This window comes from Lutra lutra, chromosome 2 (genome assembly GCF_902655055.1).
Source record: "Lutra lutra chromosome 2, mLutLut1.2, whole genome shotgun sequence".
Taxonomy (NCBI): Eukaryota; Metazoa; Chordata; class Mammalia; order Carnivora; family Mustelidae; genus Lutra; species Lutra lutra.
This window is the reverse complement of record NC_062279.1, coordinates 57,928,835-57,943,531: the sequence shown is the minus strand read 5'-3', so window position 1 is coordinate 57,943,531 and position 14,697 is coordinate 57,928,835. Positions and strand designations below refer to the sequence as shown.

The window sequence follows — 14,697 nt, the reverse complement described above, 5'->3', positions numbered from 1 at the left end:
AGAAATGGCCTAGAGATGCAATGCCCCAACTTCTCTCTCCCCCGGCCCTTCAAACTCCAGTCTGGTCTCACCTGTTGGTCAAACCCAACTGGAAGCTGGCAAGTTTCCAGTTTGTGTGTGCATGCAGCCATCAAGGTGAGCCTGGGAGGTGCCAATGCAGCATGTGCAGCTGGAAGTCACAACCGATGTAGAGGGGCTTGGGCAAACTGCAGCTCAGTAATGGATTCTACTGGGACTTTTCTGGGGGGTGGGGGGGCAAGGAAAAGGGGGCAGAAAGAAGCCCTCTGCTCTACCACAAGGTAAGGGAAAAAAGGCAAGAGCACCCCCATACCGGGTTTACCAGCTGCTGGGGCTTGAGTGACATAATCCAGCCCTGGCGTCTGGGGGCACATCACTCTCACCGTCAGGCCCCATTAGGGGTCCCTAGGTCCCACTCCCAGAAACACTTGGGTCCTGGAAGCTACATACAGCCGTCCCTGTATAGCAAGGATGGGATGTTACTTTCTGCTTCCCACCCAGACCAGCTTTATTTAGCCCTTTGGGCCATCACAGGACATGGGACCGATGAACTCAGGGAGTGCCCCGTGTTGCTCCCTGTGGTTAGAACCCATCCCATAAGCAGAAGACGACTTTTTCCAAAGTCATCAACAAGCTCAGGAACACAGCCAAGAACATACTCTCCACTGTCCTGTAGTACAAGCAGTACAGAAAAAGGACTACTGCCTGAGTTAATAAATCTTAGTGCCTTTATTTCCCAGTCTATGACTTTGGGTAAGTTCTTTAGCCTCTGTGCCTTCCTCTTCTCATCTGTAAAATGGGAATAATGGAAGCACCTCTTTCATTGGACTATTCAGGTAAGCACTTGGTTATTCATGCAAGCACTTGGCCTTGTCCCCTCCCCGGTAATGGTCCCTGTTATTGTAAGCTAATGAATGTGTACGCTTGGTCCAAATGCCATCACTTGTTTACCACCAACAGAATTCTTATCCTTTATAGGGGGAGGGGGTAGAGGGACAGGCACACATTAAATCAGACAATGTACCATTTTATTCCTTATAAAATATATTTCATATTGTTGCTGTAAAAACATTACATTTCACATTTTTAAAAAAATTTTTTTTAACAGTAAAAATAATACTTGGAAGACAGCTGGGGGAAAAGGCGCCAATAAGACAAATTCACAGATGGGATTTATCTCCCTCTTCTCTCTCTCTTTTTTTTTTTTTTTTTTTTTGGCCCCTGGTAAGGTCAGAACCTGGGAGGACCAGAAGGTAACAGGACAGATTTCTTCAAACAAATCAAAGTTTTCCAAATCCAAATTAATAATGTCCTCCAAGACGTCACGCTACAGGCCTACTACAATGTGGATATCGCACAAGAACGCACTCTGAAATTACAAAACTGCTTTCACAACCAGCTTAAGAGCCACATAATTAAATCCAAGCTATTTTCCTCACCAGTCAGGCCATGAGCTTTGCCCCTGTGATCTCACTGGACCACAGACATCGTTCAAGGGGCTCAGCACTGAATGAGCACAGTGCAGCTTCCGTGTCATTAAGGCTGTCCAAAGCAGGCACCACAGACTCCAAAGGTAATTCCAAGAAATACTCGCAAAAGGAGTAACATCCCTGGAATAAATGGTTTCCCCAAATCACTTCTTTGGAAATCAGTCCTGTTAGTTCCAAATGCACATCTATGGAACCTTCCCTCCTGTCAGAGTCTGCTGCCCAGGTGGGCTGGGAAGTAGGGAGAAACACGGAGATGAAGAAAACAGGCATAGTCGCTGATCGGTTCACAAGCCACCCCCAACCTCCGGGAAGAAACAACTGGGGCAACCCCAAGGACAGACCACATGTCAAGGACCAACACCACAGCCACAAGATGGAGGAGTGGGAAGACAGAGGCCAGAGGAGGCCACCACCACCAAAAAGGAGAGGAGCTGACAGGGACAGGGAAAGCTACACCAAAATAAAACATTAAAAAACAAAAATCAAACAAACAAAAACCCCTCAGTTTTTAAACTGTTTCATCCATTTTTTTCTTTCTCTCTTCCTTTGCTGCTTCGGGTACCAACGACAGGAGAAGCCTACCTTACTTAGAGGAAATCTTTACATCCAGTTATAGCTCCACGGTCCAAACTGAGGGGGAAAATGAAAATAGCTTTCCTAAAGACGAGATTCAGCAAGAGCTGTGATGAAGGAGGGAGGGGAAGACTGCTCGGCAGAGTCCTCAAGTCCCAAACACTCCCTCCCCTCACTGATAAGATCTGAAGATGGACACCGAGGGGAGGGAATGGAAGCGAGGGGTCAGGACAAGCAACGACCTGCTGTCAGCTTTTAATTCTCAGGGAGGTGGAAGGGACAGGAAGGAGAACCCTGGGCCGCCTCTTGTTGGCCTGGTCTCGGGCTTTAGGGACAGATTCCACATATATTTTTTTTTTTTTGCTAAATTATAAAAACATACCCCATCACCACCAAAGACACCCCATGGGTGTCTTTCCCTCCATCACCAAAGCTGGGCCACTATCACTCATCACACCATTCTATCTCTAAGGTTGGTGTCTTTGCTAATACTCAGGGTGTCACAGATTGTCAAGTGCCCGCACAATTCCCACGCAAAGTGGCCAAAGGAGCCTCGAAAGCCAGGGAATTGCACCTGGGAGAAGAGGATAGCCTCAGTGACACCCAGGGGATGAACACTGCTGCCCAGCCACAGGACAGGGGCCTCGGTGGGAATCCTGAGACCCTGACCTCTGGGATGCAGGAGCAGCGCTGGTGCCCCGGGGCAGGTGGCACCAGGTGGCCCGCTCCTGCAGGCCTAAGGAACTCCCAAACAAGTCTTCAAAGAGAGTGGAGCTCCCGAACAAAACGTGCCCTCCCCTGAGGGCTAAGCATGTCTGATCTCAATTAAGCACAGATGGGAGGGCACTGAACTCCCCACCTACATCTCCCTTCACATCAACCAGAATAGCTTTGCTAATTTACTTCGCAAACCCCAATGCAGGCTCCTCTCAGTCCTTGAAGGCTCCAGAAACCACAAGTGCTAAAGCCCAGAAGCTGCTAATCTGACCCCTCCTCACGGGAGTTCGTCCGGGCTCCTTCCCTCTCCCACCTGCAGGCAAGAAACAGTGCTCAGCAGATAACCTGAGAAGGTTACTCGGGATCAAACCGACCTTCCCATCATCACAGGGATTGGAAGGACACAGATAAAAATCCAGAAGCTGTGGACACTGATGGGAGAGATGTCCTTCCCACTTGTCACCTCACAAGGGAAACTGGATTCTCCTGGGAGAATGATCTGGAACCTGCCAACTCCCTCTCCATCTCTGGGACAAGCTGCCACCTACCTTTCTACCTCTTCTTGTCTCTTCCCTCCCCCCACACCACCCCTAACCGCAGCCTTGGGAGGAAACAGGACAATCCCTGGGAAAACCAGACAGAGGAACCTGTGCAGGGCATGCCGAAGGGGGCCTCTTCCCCCAGCGGAAGGGAACTTTAATCAGATAAAAGGCTCTGAATGCACGGGGAAAAGAACACAAAGTGTTTCAGAGGTGTCATGTCCATAACTGGAGACAGGAACGTCAAGAGGGAGTTCATTTACTCAGGGAACAGCAGAGGGCATTCACAGATCCTGAAACCCTCCAGCTTTTTCCTCAAGGAAAGAGGGGGAAATGGTCAAGGTAGTTAGTGTTTAACTGCCACATTTTCAAAAAGTGAATTCATATAGCCTTTTGGCTCAGCTATCTGGGGACAGTCTTTAAAAACCCACTAGTCTGGGCTTTGAGAAGAAGCCATACAGTATTTGTTGGGAAACAACCCAACAGCTGAGGGACCCCAGGTTCAAATCGTTGTCATCAAGGGTTTTCCTTTTACTTCCACGGAAGCCACTCGGTGAGAACAGGCTCTCCCTTCTCCCAGATTTGGGAGGAGAAGAGGGGCCGGCTGCACCTTAAAAAGTGCACAGATTTCCCCTCCCCCCACCCCCACTCTCCCCACCCTACCCATGACAGGTCCTGCTCTTGGACTCATCAGCCAGAATTTTTTTTTAAGAAAAGTAAATCCATCTTGCTCACAGTCCCTTCAGGAAGAGTTGAGAAAGCAAAGACTTCACCAACTCAGCAGGAAATGGAATGAGCTGTTCTGTCTTTTGAGACATGCAAACTAATCCCCTAGAGAGAGACGTGGAAAGAGAGGGTAATTAATTCTTTGGTCTCTGGTTCACTGCAGAATACCCTTGGTCAGTTTTGGCTCTCTCCTATTTTGGTGTGGGGGTTATTTTCCTTTCTTCTTTTAAAAAACTAAAATGCTCCCCAAAAGGGTGAAGGGGTGGGAAATGTTTTAACAACTGAACCTTAGCCAACAGAGCCCAAACTCCCAATGTCCACTCTTCATCTTTTAGGTTTCTGCCGAGGGCTTGTGACGCAGCTGTCTTTTGTCATCTGGCTGCCGGTTGGGGCAGGGCACGAAGAGGACAGGCCGGTGGGACAGGTTCAGTCCAGGAAGCGCTGGCAGGCCTTCTTCCAGCGGCAGGCCGTGCACCACTGGTCCCGGTGCTCGATGCCATACACTTTCCGGCACTTCTTAGCCTCCCCGCGGGCTTTCCTGTCACAAGAGTCAGAAGGGTACAGACACGCCCTCCTGGTTAAGACCTGGGACACAGCTGGAGGAGCAAAAGCCTCTCCCCACCCAAGTGCGTCCCTGGGCCCCTGGGCCGCCTCCCCCACTGCAGGGAATGAACCCCGAAACCCAGAGGCTGGGGCAGTGGGCTTGCAGCAGGCAGGGTGGGGGCGGATGCCAGGACGGTGGCCCCGGGAGCCTGCGGTCTCACTCACCGGGCACTGCTCTGGGCCCGGGGTGGAGAAGTAACGATCAGGTGAGATTTCACTGCCGGTGGCGGCTGCTGGGGCTCGCTGAAGCTTAGCGACCGGCTCCGGACCTGGGCGCAGAGAGAGAGGCCGTCAGCACAGGCCGGGACAAAAGGGCAAGACTGAAAGGGGACAGAAGCATGCCACTGGGCCATCAGCCACACCTGCCGAGCCCTTCTTGGATGCCTTCTCTGGTAAGATACTCCAGGTGGAGGTGGGCAGGGGCCCAGCAGAGAGGAGTGCAGGCAGAGTGAGGGGCGGGCCTTCAAGCCATGCTTTCCACACAGCAGGCGCCTTGGGCAGGGGAGTCCCCTGACCCGGCCACCCGGCGGGCTGCTCCTGGGCTGACTTCCATGGAGTCACATGTGGAGAACAACGGAGGGCCCAGAATGCCTCAGCGGGGGATCTTCAGGCACTCAGGTTCCACAGTGTCTCCTAAGACTATGACCCACCAGGCTCAGAAGTGGTTGATTTTAGTTCAGCAACCTAAGCTCTGGAATTCCCACACTTATTGAGTGTGAAGTCATTTAATTCAGCAACCCACCGCAGGCAGGGCCCTGACGAACTCCCATCTTCTGTCTTGCTTACCCTCATCCTCTCCAGCTTCCCCACATTCTCTACCTTCTTCTCCTCTGCCCACTAAAACCTTAACAAGCACCCACAGATACCCAGGGTTCAGCAGGGCGCTGACCCCAGACTGCTTAATCTGGGTTCTCTGCACACACCTGCCTTGCGCCTCTCAAGAGGGGCTGTGAGCCGCTGGGGAGTGCAAAGCAAAGGGAGAGTGCATGAAGGCCTTCAAGAAGTTTGGGTGCTGGAGGCACGTGGTGGGGGGAATGGCCTCAGGCTTGCTCCGGGGTCCCCAGGGGGTGCCCATGGGCTCAGAGAAAATCGTACTCACTGGAGAGAGGGAGGAGGCCGTGGAGGGGGCAGCAGCCCAGCTAATACTGGTGTAGATGTGTGGCGACACAGGGATCTGGAAGGACGGCAGGGCCTGTTGGAGACAAGAGCGGGTCAGGCTTGGGTCACTCGGGCAAAGCTCGAGTCCACCTGCACTCCCTGTAACTTCCCGGGCCCCAGCAGAGCATGGACCTCCAAGCGGACGATACCAGGATGCACCTGAACCCTCTGCCCAAGAAAGAGGAGCAGCAAGCCCAAGTCCGAGAGCTATTCTCCTTAGTCCCAGGCTCCAAGTGTTTTCTTGGACTCCTCCTCTCAGAGCGGGTCTTTGTGCCAGCCTCAGACTGAATCATCAGCGCGGACTAGCATCTCCGCCCGCTCACCTACCAACATGGTACAGGCAGGTGCCCAGAAGAAGTCCACACGCCTCCTGAGTCCATGCGGTAGTGCCACACAAAGCTTATGGTGTCCCTGGGCAGCCACTGGAAGAAGCGACACGCTGCCAGGTGCCCAGGCTTAGGTCTGCTCGTAAGAGCCCCAGCCGCCCTCTCAAGGTCCCAGCTCGACGGTCAGCCAGCTGTGCAAAGGGTCCCCTGACCTTGGCCACATGTGAACTAGCCCAGCAGCCACTCGTTCTAATGAGGAGAGCTGGCCCATCGTGTAAAGGCTTTCTGACTGAAAGCATGGTTTTTTAATTATTAACTTGCGAGTCAGCCTAGAGTCTGATAAAACCAAGCTGTAGGCAGAAAAGGATTTGGTTTTTTTTTTTGTTTTTTTAAGATTTTATTTATTTGAGAGAGAGACAGTGAGAGAGAGCATGAGCGAGGAGAAGGTCAGAGGGAGAAGCAGACTCCCCATGGAGCTGGGAGCCCGATGTGGGACTCGATCCTGGAACCCCGGGATCATGACCTGAGCCGAAGACAGTCGTCCAACCAACTGAGCCACCCAGGCGTCCCAAGGATTTGTTTTTAATGGCACAAAGCAAGCTGTGCATTCAATGAGTACCAGCTATGTGTCGTAAAGGTCACCATACGTGTCACCTCTCTGCGACAACGTGCCCACCCCCACAGGCACAACAGCTTGGTTCTTCCTGAACCCAGGAAATCTCTCCTGCCTCTCATAAGGTACTCTATTTATTATAATTAATTAGACTTATTCATTTCTCTCTCCGGCTAAACCATGCACTTCACAAGGTCTGGGACTATGTCTTATTCTATTTGAAAAGCTAAGCCCAATGCTTGACACACAACAGGTATTCAAAAAAAAATGGAATCCTGACTGTTTGTTAACATCACGCCATTTTAGGAGCTAGGGATTTCCTATGGGAAGTCCAACTACATGACTCCATCCCCTTGTATAACCAGTGATGTAACAACTCCCCAATTTAAGTCCATCGACCTGGCTACTCAGGCATTCAGGCAGATTTCAGGTCATAGTCACGAGAGCCACCAATGGAGAGCTCTGGAATTCCCACACTTATTGAGTGTGAAGTCATTTTCCTTTGCTTCTTTGTAGAAGCTAGAGATTGGCCATTTAGACAAAGGCCTCTGCCTGGTGGTCAGTGGCCTGTGACACAGGTCAGACACAGAACAGCTTCCCAGCCATGCGGCCGAGCTCCCCATGTGCCCCAGCCCCACACCTGGTACGCGTGGTCAGCCTGAATGTGCCAGAAGGAGCCAGGAGCTGACTTGCTGAGAGCACCAGAGGGCAGGTAAGACTCCAGGCCAGGGTGTTCTGGGCCTGAGGACTGGGTTTTTGCAGGAGGTGGTGGAAGGAGTGCGAGGGGCGGGCTGGTCATGCCAGGGGTGGGAGCTGGGTCGGCTGTGGTGGCACCAGCAGCAGCAGCTTCCTCCTTCATCTGCACCTCTGTGTAGTAGAAATCCTCCTCCCGCTTGAACTGGTCTGAGTCCACGGTGTCTCTGTGAGGGAGGGAGACATGGGGATGGTCACTTCAGACACAGCAGCCCAAGAGGAAGGAATGCTTGCTCAGGCAAACCCAACCAAGTCAGGGAAGGAGCCCCACTGCTGATGCAGCATCCCAGAGGAGTGCACCCTGTTCTTCCTGACACATAAGGCTCCCCCTCTCGCAGAACGCGTAGACACCTCTCGTCCTGCAACACTCAGTCATCTGGCTCTGCCACGGGGCCTCTCTGGGCCCCTGGCCCCTGCATGTGGTCACACTCTGTCCTCAAGGGAAGGGCTATGGGTCTGTTTCTGCTGCCATGAGCAGGCCAGCCTCCTGGAAGTCAGAGCTAAGGGAACCCCGGCTCCCTGGCGGGAAGCAGTTGTGGAGCCCACAGTGAAGTCTCACCAAATTACCCAATCTCTACCCAGACCTAAAACTGCCTACTTCCTAAGGTGAGGCAGGAAGACACATCCACAAGATGGAGAGAGCTCCCTCCCCAGAAGAGCATCACCATTCACTATGAGAAGAGGGCCCTTCCTTCTCAGCAAAGATCTCTTTCCATCAGGCTATTCTGCCAGACAGAGGAGCGAAGGACAGGCACCAGGTGCTGTTCTCAGCAATGGTCTTGGAACCGTTATTGGCTGTGGGTCACGGGGAACCAGAAAGGCAGAGGAACGCCTGAGTGCGTTCCCCAAGCAAGCAGGCCGACACCTACCCCAGGTGGAGGGCCTTGACATGTCGTTTGATGCCCACGATCGAGCGCAGAACTTTGCCACAGTTTGGCCACAGGCACTTGTACATCACCTTCACGGAGTTCTAGGAGAAAGGGAGATGGGAGCGTCAGGAGAGGCCCCTCATCCTCACCCTGTGGGGATGTCGGCCGCCCTCAAACAGAACCCAGCAGAAGGCTCTAGGGAAGGGATTCTTTGGTACCAGAGACCGGACAAGCAGAGGCAGAGAGCCAGGAGCCAGGAGGAGACGGTCCTGGGGTCAGCAGCAGCACTGAGTCTGGGGGGTGGGGGGGATGGCGGTAAGACCTCCACTAGTGGCCCTGGCACACAAGTCCTGTAGGAGGGCCATGTACAAGGCAGGGATCACAGCAGGGGTGAGAAGGGGTAGGTGCGAAAGAGGAGGAGTGTGCCCCTGCAGGCATCACAAGGGAACACAGGAGCAAAGGGAAATGAAAAGGGGCCTGGGCCTGAGACCGGAGGACCTGTGGGGCCCCGCCCCTCCACAGCCGGCCCCCAGCTGTGGTCCACCACACGCCCCACCACATACCTTTCTTTTGCGTGGAGCCGGTTCATCCAACAGGAAAGCATCCGGGTCGGTCTCAAACCCATTATCAGTCTGGGGAGAACCAAAGGCATCCCCCAAATACTTGGGGCTTGCCTGGGGGTGGGGAGGCGAGGGAGTAGAAATGCCACTGCCAGCACTCCAGTGCCCACTGGTGGTGCTGCTGCCACTGTCAGACACGTCGCCGCTCTCCTTCCACGGATCACCGGCAGCTCGCGCAGCTGATCAGAGAGAAGACAGACGGCGGTCACTCGTGATGCCCGGGCCGGGCCTCTGGCCCAGTTCTGTCTATTCCAGATTCCAACCAACAGCCCCCGTCGGAGACCATGAAATTCGAGTCTGGAGTCTGGGTTCCTGAATCCAATTCCAGGCTCTGGCTCTGCCACTCCATGGGGGACAGAGGGGATCCCCCAAGACCTCTCTTTTCTGAGCTTCCATGAAGTTGCCCTGCTCTGTTGCTAGTGGCCATTTCCTACCATAGCCACGCTGGTAATCATTAACCAACAGACACACAGCAACTTTGTTTTACAGATTATTAATAGAAAGACCTAATTAAAATGTATCTCTCACTCTGTATGTAAAAAAAAAAAAAAAAAAAAACAAGCAGGGGAGGAGCAGGAGCGGGGATGTGGGGAGGGAAAAGCCCTCCTGCACTGGGGCCTAGAAGGGTAGGTGAGAACTTGCACAGACAAGTGTCCCTCATCTCCCTGGGGACCCTTTCCCAGCAGCAGAGTCAGATGGAAAGGCTGACTTGAGGGATCCTTGTCCAGGCTTTCTTGAAAAACACCTTTTGATTATGAAAACCCAGGCAAGGACATCAAAACCTGCATGTGGAAGACAATCCCACCAGATCTTAGAGCCACAGGAAGTATGACATTTACCAAAGGTGGCCACAGCCCTGTGACTCCCGTGCTCACCGGTAAATCCCACAGCTGGAGAAGGGAAAACCAACTCTGAGAGTAACTCAGAATGATCACAGCTCACGGGGAGGCCCTTCCAGCCCACACAACCCTGCATCTGCCAACCTGCTCCCAGCATTGAGTCTGCATAGGGACACAGGCGAAATTCTCAGCCTCCACATGGCCTGTCCCCAGGCTGCTTTAGGCCCAACCCAGACTCTCCCTGCCGAGGCCATAAATCTGGATTGATAGGACAGGAGAATCTGAAATGCTAACACATGGAAATCACAAGAGAAGCAGGGGAAAGGCTGTGACATGTGTAGGTACACAGGCCACGTCCCCCAAAGCCCCAGCTGCCAAGATGGGCAGGTGTCCCACGGAGCTGCCCAACCTTGGGTTCTGAGATCGACTACCACATCCCCTGGGGCCAGGTCAAAAATCCTACTGCTTTTCTCTCATCCTGCTCCAGATTCCCGAAGGCTTCTAGGCTCATCCAGACATCTGAAATAGACTCTCAGCATTACATGTTTCCAACACAGGCTCTCCTCCATGTGAGAAGCCCACCCAAACAGAATGGGAGGAGGAACTCTTCCTTCCCTAAGTATCGCTGTTAAGTCTCAAAGCTAGGACTTCTTAACCCCCAGTTTCAACACATACACGTAAGGCCTTAACACAGGGTAGACCTTCGGGGCACCTGGGTGGCAGTCCGTTAAGTGTCTGACTCTCGGTTTCGGCTCAGGTCATGATCTCAGGTTTCAGGGATCAAGCCCCATATCGGGCTGCAGGCTCAACAGGGAGTCTGCCTGAGATTATCTGTCTCCCTCTTCCTCAGCCCCTCCCCACCCCCGAGCTGACTCTCTTTCTCGCTCTCTAAAATAAGTAAGTAAATCGTAAGGGAAAGGAAAAAAAAAACAGGGTAGCCCTCTGGGGAAGAACTCAGGAGCCACCAACAGGCCAATGGGTCCAGGGCCCACACATGTCTACTCAGGAAACCTACGAGGGAAAGAAGGGTCAGGGAGCAGAATGCTGCGTTAGGTGAAATCAGAGCTCTAGCGAGAAAGGGCAGGTCCAACAGCAGCCAACCACACAATACAGCTGCCTTCCACAGAGGAACCGTTCAAATGGCTCAAATGCTGAAAACTGGCCAACTGACTTACAAAGGAAGAAAAACAGAAAACAAAATATTTAATATCATAAATTGATCTGTAAGTTATAAGACAAACAGAAATGACTCTTCCAAAGATCAGTAAGATCTTCTAGGGCAAGGTTAACAGAATATCCTATCCCATGAAAACAAAGTGCTCTGCCGCAAATGCATAGCGATGAGGGTTTACAGTGAAATTTGTGAGAGAGAGTTGTCATTTCCTTGGTTCTTCACACATACACACACACACACACACACACACACACACACACAGCCAGCCCTAATACAGACAACAGAGAAAATAATACAGACAACAGAGAAAACAGGTGGTTTCTGCACCAACAGTACCCGTGACCGCAGCAAGGTACAGACCTCACCTTGCGGAAGACGTCAGTATCGTTAGCCGCCAAGAAAGCCTTACTTTCTCCACTAACTTCGACCACAGGATCCAAAATATACTGTCATGGGAAAAAATCTTTAACAGACAATTAAAAATGCTGGTCGAACAGGGACCTAAGAAATCAGGATCAGGCGTATCATCCGTCAGGGGTGCATATGTTGGCGTCCGACTGTGTGTGATCATGTATGTTTATGTACGATACACACAGATACACGCACACACCCTGATGGCACCTGGAGTCACTGATTTTCTTTCCCTTTATGACACTTTCTGACCTTCCTGCAGTTGACAAACCTCCTGGATCTCCTAAGCTTGTAAATTTCCTGAACATGTAAAATTGACTCCTTCCCTCCCCATTCTGCTTGTGCAGCTCCCAAGCACTAACGGAGCAGGTGTGCAATGCTGACTTGCGCCACTCAGGCTGGCTGACGGCCACAACTCACTCCAGCAGCCTCAGCACTGACCACAGGCTCTGGGTGAAGAAGAGTAAGCCTGCCTCGTTGCTCCTTTAAATTTACCTTCATCCATGGCATTTCCTTATGAGGGATACCTGCAAAGGCCACTTTCCTCCTGGCATGTGCTCTGAGCAAACATGAATGTTCCCCTAAGCTTCTAAGCAGCTCGCAATTCAGTTAGATGTCCCCATTGGAGACAAAGTTATTCCCTGGGAGTAAGTTAGGCCAGCCCTATAATGAATTTCGAAAAGAACTTCAGGTTCACTACCAGTCTTGTCAAACGACTAGCATCCAGCAACCCTTCTTCCTCCCGTGTTTACTGATAGTGTATTTTAGGCATCAAGGCAGAAGGTTTTCTTTTAATTGAGAAATTTGCTGTGAAGTCGTACTATTGCTTTGCATTAAGCAATTCGATTCGTTCAACTTCAGCACGTGCATTCCGGGTCCTTGGCCTATAGGCCCGCACTGATTTACAAGGCTGAAGTAGGCACTTGGAACAGGGGCGTGAATCTTCTGAGGCCACTAGGGGACCATTTGGTAAGCTTCCCCTTCGTGAACTAAATATTCCTCGACTGGCCTTGTTCAGGCCCCCACCAAAGTGCCTCGCTCACTTACTCCCATAGAAGAACTTACTCGAGCGGCCAGTGTGGCTCAGCCTCGGGCTCAATCATCTTCACAATGCACCAGGAAACTCCTCCCCAGCTGAGGAAGCTGAAGAAAAAGAATGGAAGCAGCTAACTCAATGTCACTCAGCCAGTCTGAGGAGCCAGTGAGGAGACACCCCGGCAATCCTACTACCAGGCAATGGGCTGGTCCAAGCAGAGGCAGCGAGGGGTGGGCTTGCGCCACACCCAGTAGCCGCCACAGGGGCCCCCTTCCTCACCTGAGAAGTTGGCCTCGGCCCCGGGAGGGCTCTGCACAACGGGGCTGCAGGACAGGGACGTCAGCACCATGGCCGCCATCATCTCATCCATTTCCACCGCGTCTGACTTCCTGGATTCAAGTGGGTGAGTGCCAAAGGTTACTTCCTGACACAGCGGGGCACGTGATGGGTTCACACTTCTGGACTGTCCCCCCCATGCCCCCACTCCAATCAGCCAGTGTGCGTGCTAAATAAAGCATGAAGGTCTCTCCTCATTCTTCATGAAAAATACCCATGCAGAATTGCGTATCTACAGTCAGTCAACCCCGGTGCAAGCAGGTCGGTCCCAGGCCACTGTGGACACCGGGAGGCGTCTGCATTCTCCCCTAAATTCATGTCAGACCTCTCACTGGGACTTAAAGTTGGGAACTTCATTTAGGGGAAAAAAGAGCAGACACCATAAAATCAACCACGGGCATAAAAGATGCCTGCTGGAATTCAAAAGCACCAAAACTACCTTCCTTTCCCCATCTTCTATTTATTTTTTTTTCTATTTAAATTAAAGAGGGAGCAATTATACTAACCAGTTCCTTTCCCCTCCCCTGAGAAAAATGATGACGTATTCTGACAGCTTCTGAACCTAGTACACAAGCCAATGAGCAAGTACACCGGAAACACTAAAATAAATCTCCTGGTGCAAATCTCAATGCTTTTGCCAGTGGAGTTCTGTAAAATTCTACATACAATTTTTTCAAAATCCATATAAAGTTACATTATGTGGGTAAACTCAGAGTTGTCTATAGGTTACTGCTAAAGTATGAAAAGTTACTCTGAAATAAATTTCTAGGTGGCTCAACTATTTCAAAGGATTGTATGAATTCCTTCTTGACTGTTGAGATCCACTGAAGTATGCGACTGGGTCTGAAGCAGTTAAACCAGGACTAGTAATAGATTAAACAAATTAGTGTCCCCTTTTTGTGTGATCTCTGAATATTTATTTCCATAGAAGAAGAGCAAAACAATTTCTTTGTCAGCTGAATTCACAATCAACAACTACTGCTCTGGTCTGGTCTGAGGACCCGGATGTATGGTATCAGCAGTAGCCACAAACAAACACAGAAGGAGGGGTGGAACGGGACCTAACTGCTTGCACAACCTCTAGAGAAGGCAATCTCCACTGGCAGATTTTCCTTCTTGGTCTTAGAAGATCAATGTACACTTGAGTACCTAATACAGAAATCAGAAGCTATATATATAGTCTCAGGGAAAACTGTATCATACAATCCTAAAGTAATATATACATTCTTCACTCATCAATGGTTTTGAATATCTAAGCCAGGGGTCAGCAATCTGTGGGCTGTGGGCCAAATGCTCCACTGCCTGTTTTTATGTGGCTCGCAAGCGAAGAATGGCACAATTTTTATATAGTTTTAAAAATCAAAAGAATTCTCTTGATATGTGACACATGGAAATTACATAAAATGACACTCTTGAGTGTCCATTAAGTGACGCTTTATTGGGGCATGACCATGCCTCATGTTTATGTATCATCTATGGCTGTACTGGCACGGCCACAGCAGAGCAGAGCAGGCGGGACCAAGACTATTTAGCTCATAAAGCAACATGATTTTCTGCCTGGCCCACTCAGAACAAGTCTGCAGACTCCTGACCGAAGCCATTTTTTCCTGTCTTTCATCATGAAAAACTACTAACTTTAATTTAAGGATGAAAGGGGCCATAAAAGCCCTTAGCCACAACCAAAGATGTACCACCCATACTAGAGTTACAGAAGAAAAGATGCTGTTCTGGGGTTGTTGTTTTTTAAAGGATGCCCCCCTCTCTGTATCCCATTTGTCCAGTATCTTGACAACTAGACACCCAGGACTTTCACATTCCTTCTCCATCACAAGCGAGCCCACAACCCCATACCCCACCACCCATGTAACTTTCAGAGCCCAGAGCCCAGGTGCTCCC

General features: G+C 51.1%; 1 protein-coding gene across 2 annotated transcripts in view; it reads right to left on the bottom strand.

Moving 5' to 3' along the window:
* Window positions 1-1,029: 1,029 nt before the first annotated feature.
* ZNF395 (zinc finger protein 395) overlaps window positions 1,030-14,697 on the bottom strand; it is a 45,235-nt gene continuing 31,567 nt past the window's right edge. For both annotated transcript variants that reach the window (XM_047717494.1, XM_047717493.1), the window contains exons 4-10: window positions 12,745-12,854; window positions 8,949-9,184; window positions 8,386-8,486; window positions 7,404-7,683; window positions 5,766-5,858; window positions 4,832-4,935; window positions 1,030-4,601 (exon numbers count right to left, since the gene is read on the bottom strand). In XM_047717494.1, the coding sequence (XP_047573450.1) occupies window positions 4,490-4,601; window positions 4,832-4,935; window positions 5,766-5,858; window positions 7,404-7,683; window positions 8,386-8,486; window positions 8,949-9,184; window positions 12,745-12,854 (1,036 nt within the window). In that variant the 3' untranslated portion in view covers window positions 1,030-4,489. The remainder of the gene's footprint in view (window positions 4,602-4,831; window positions 4,936-5,765; window positions 5,859-7,403; window positions 7,684-8,385; window positions 8,487-8,948; window positions 9,185-12,744; window positions 12,855-14,697) is intronic.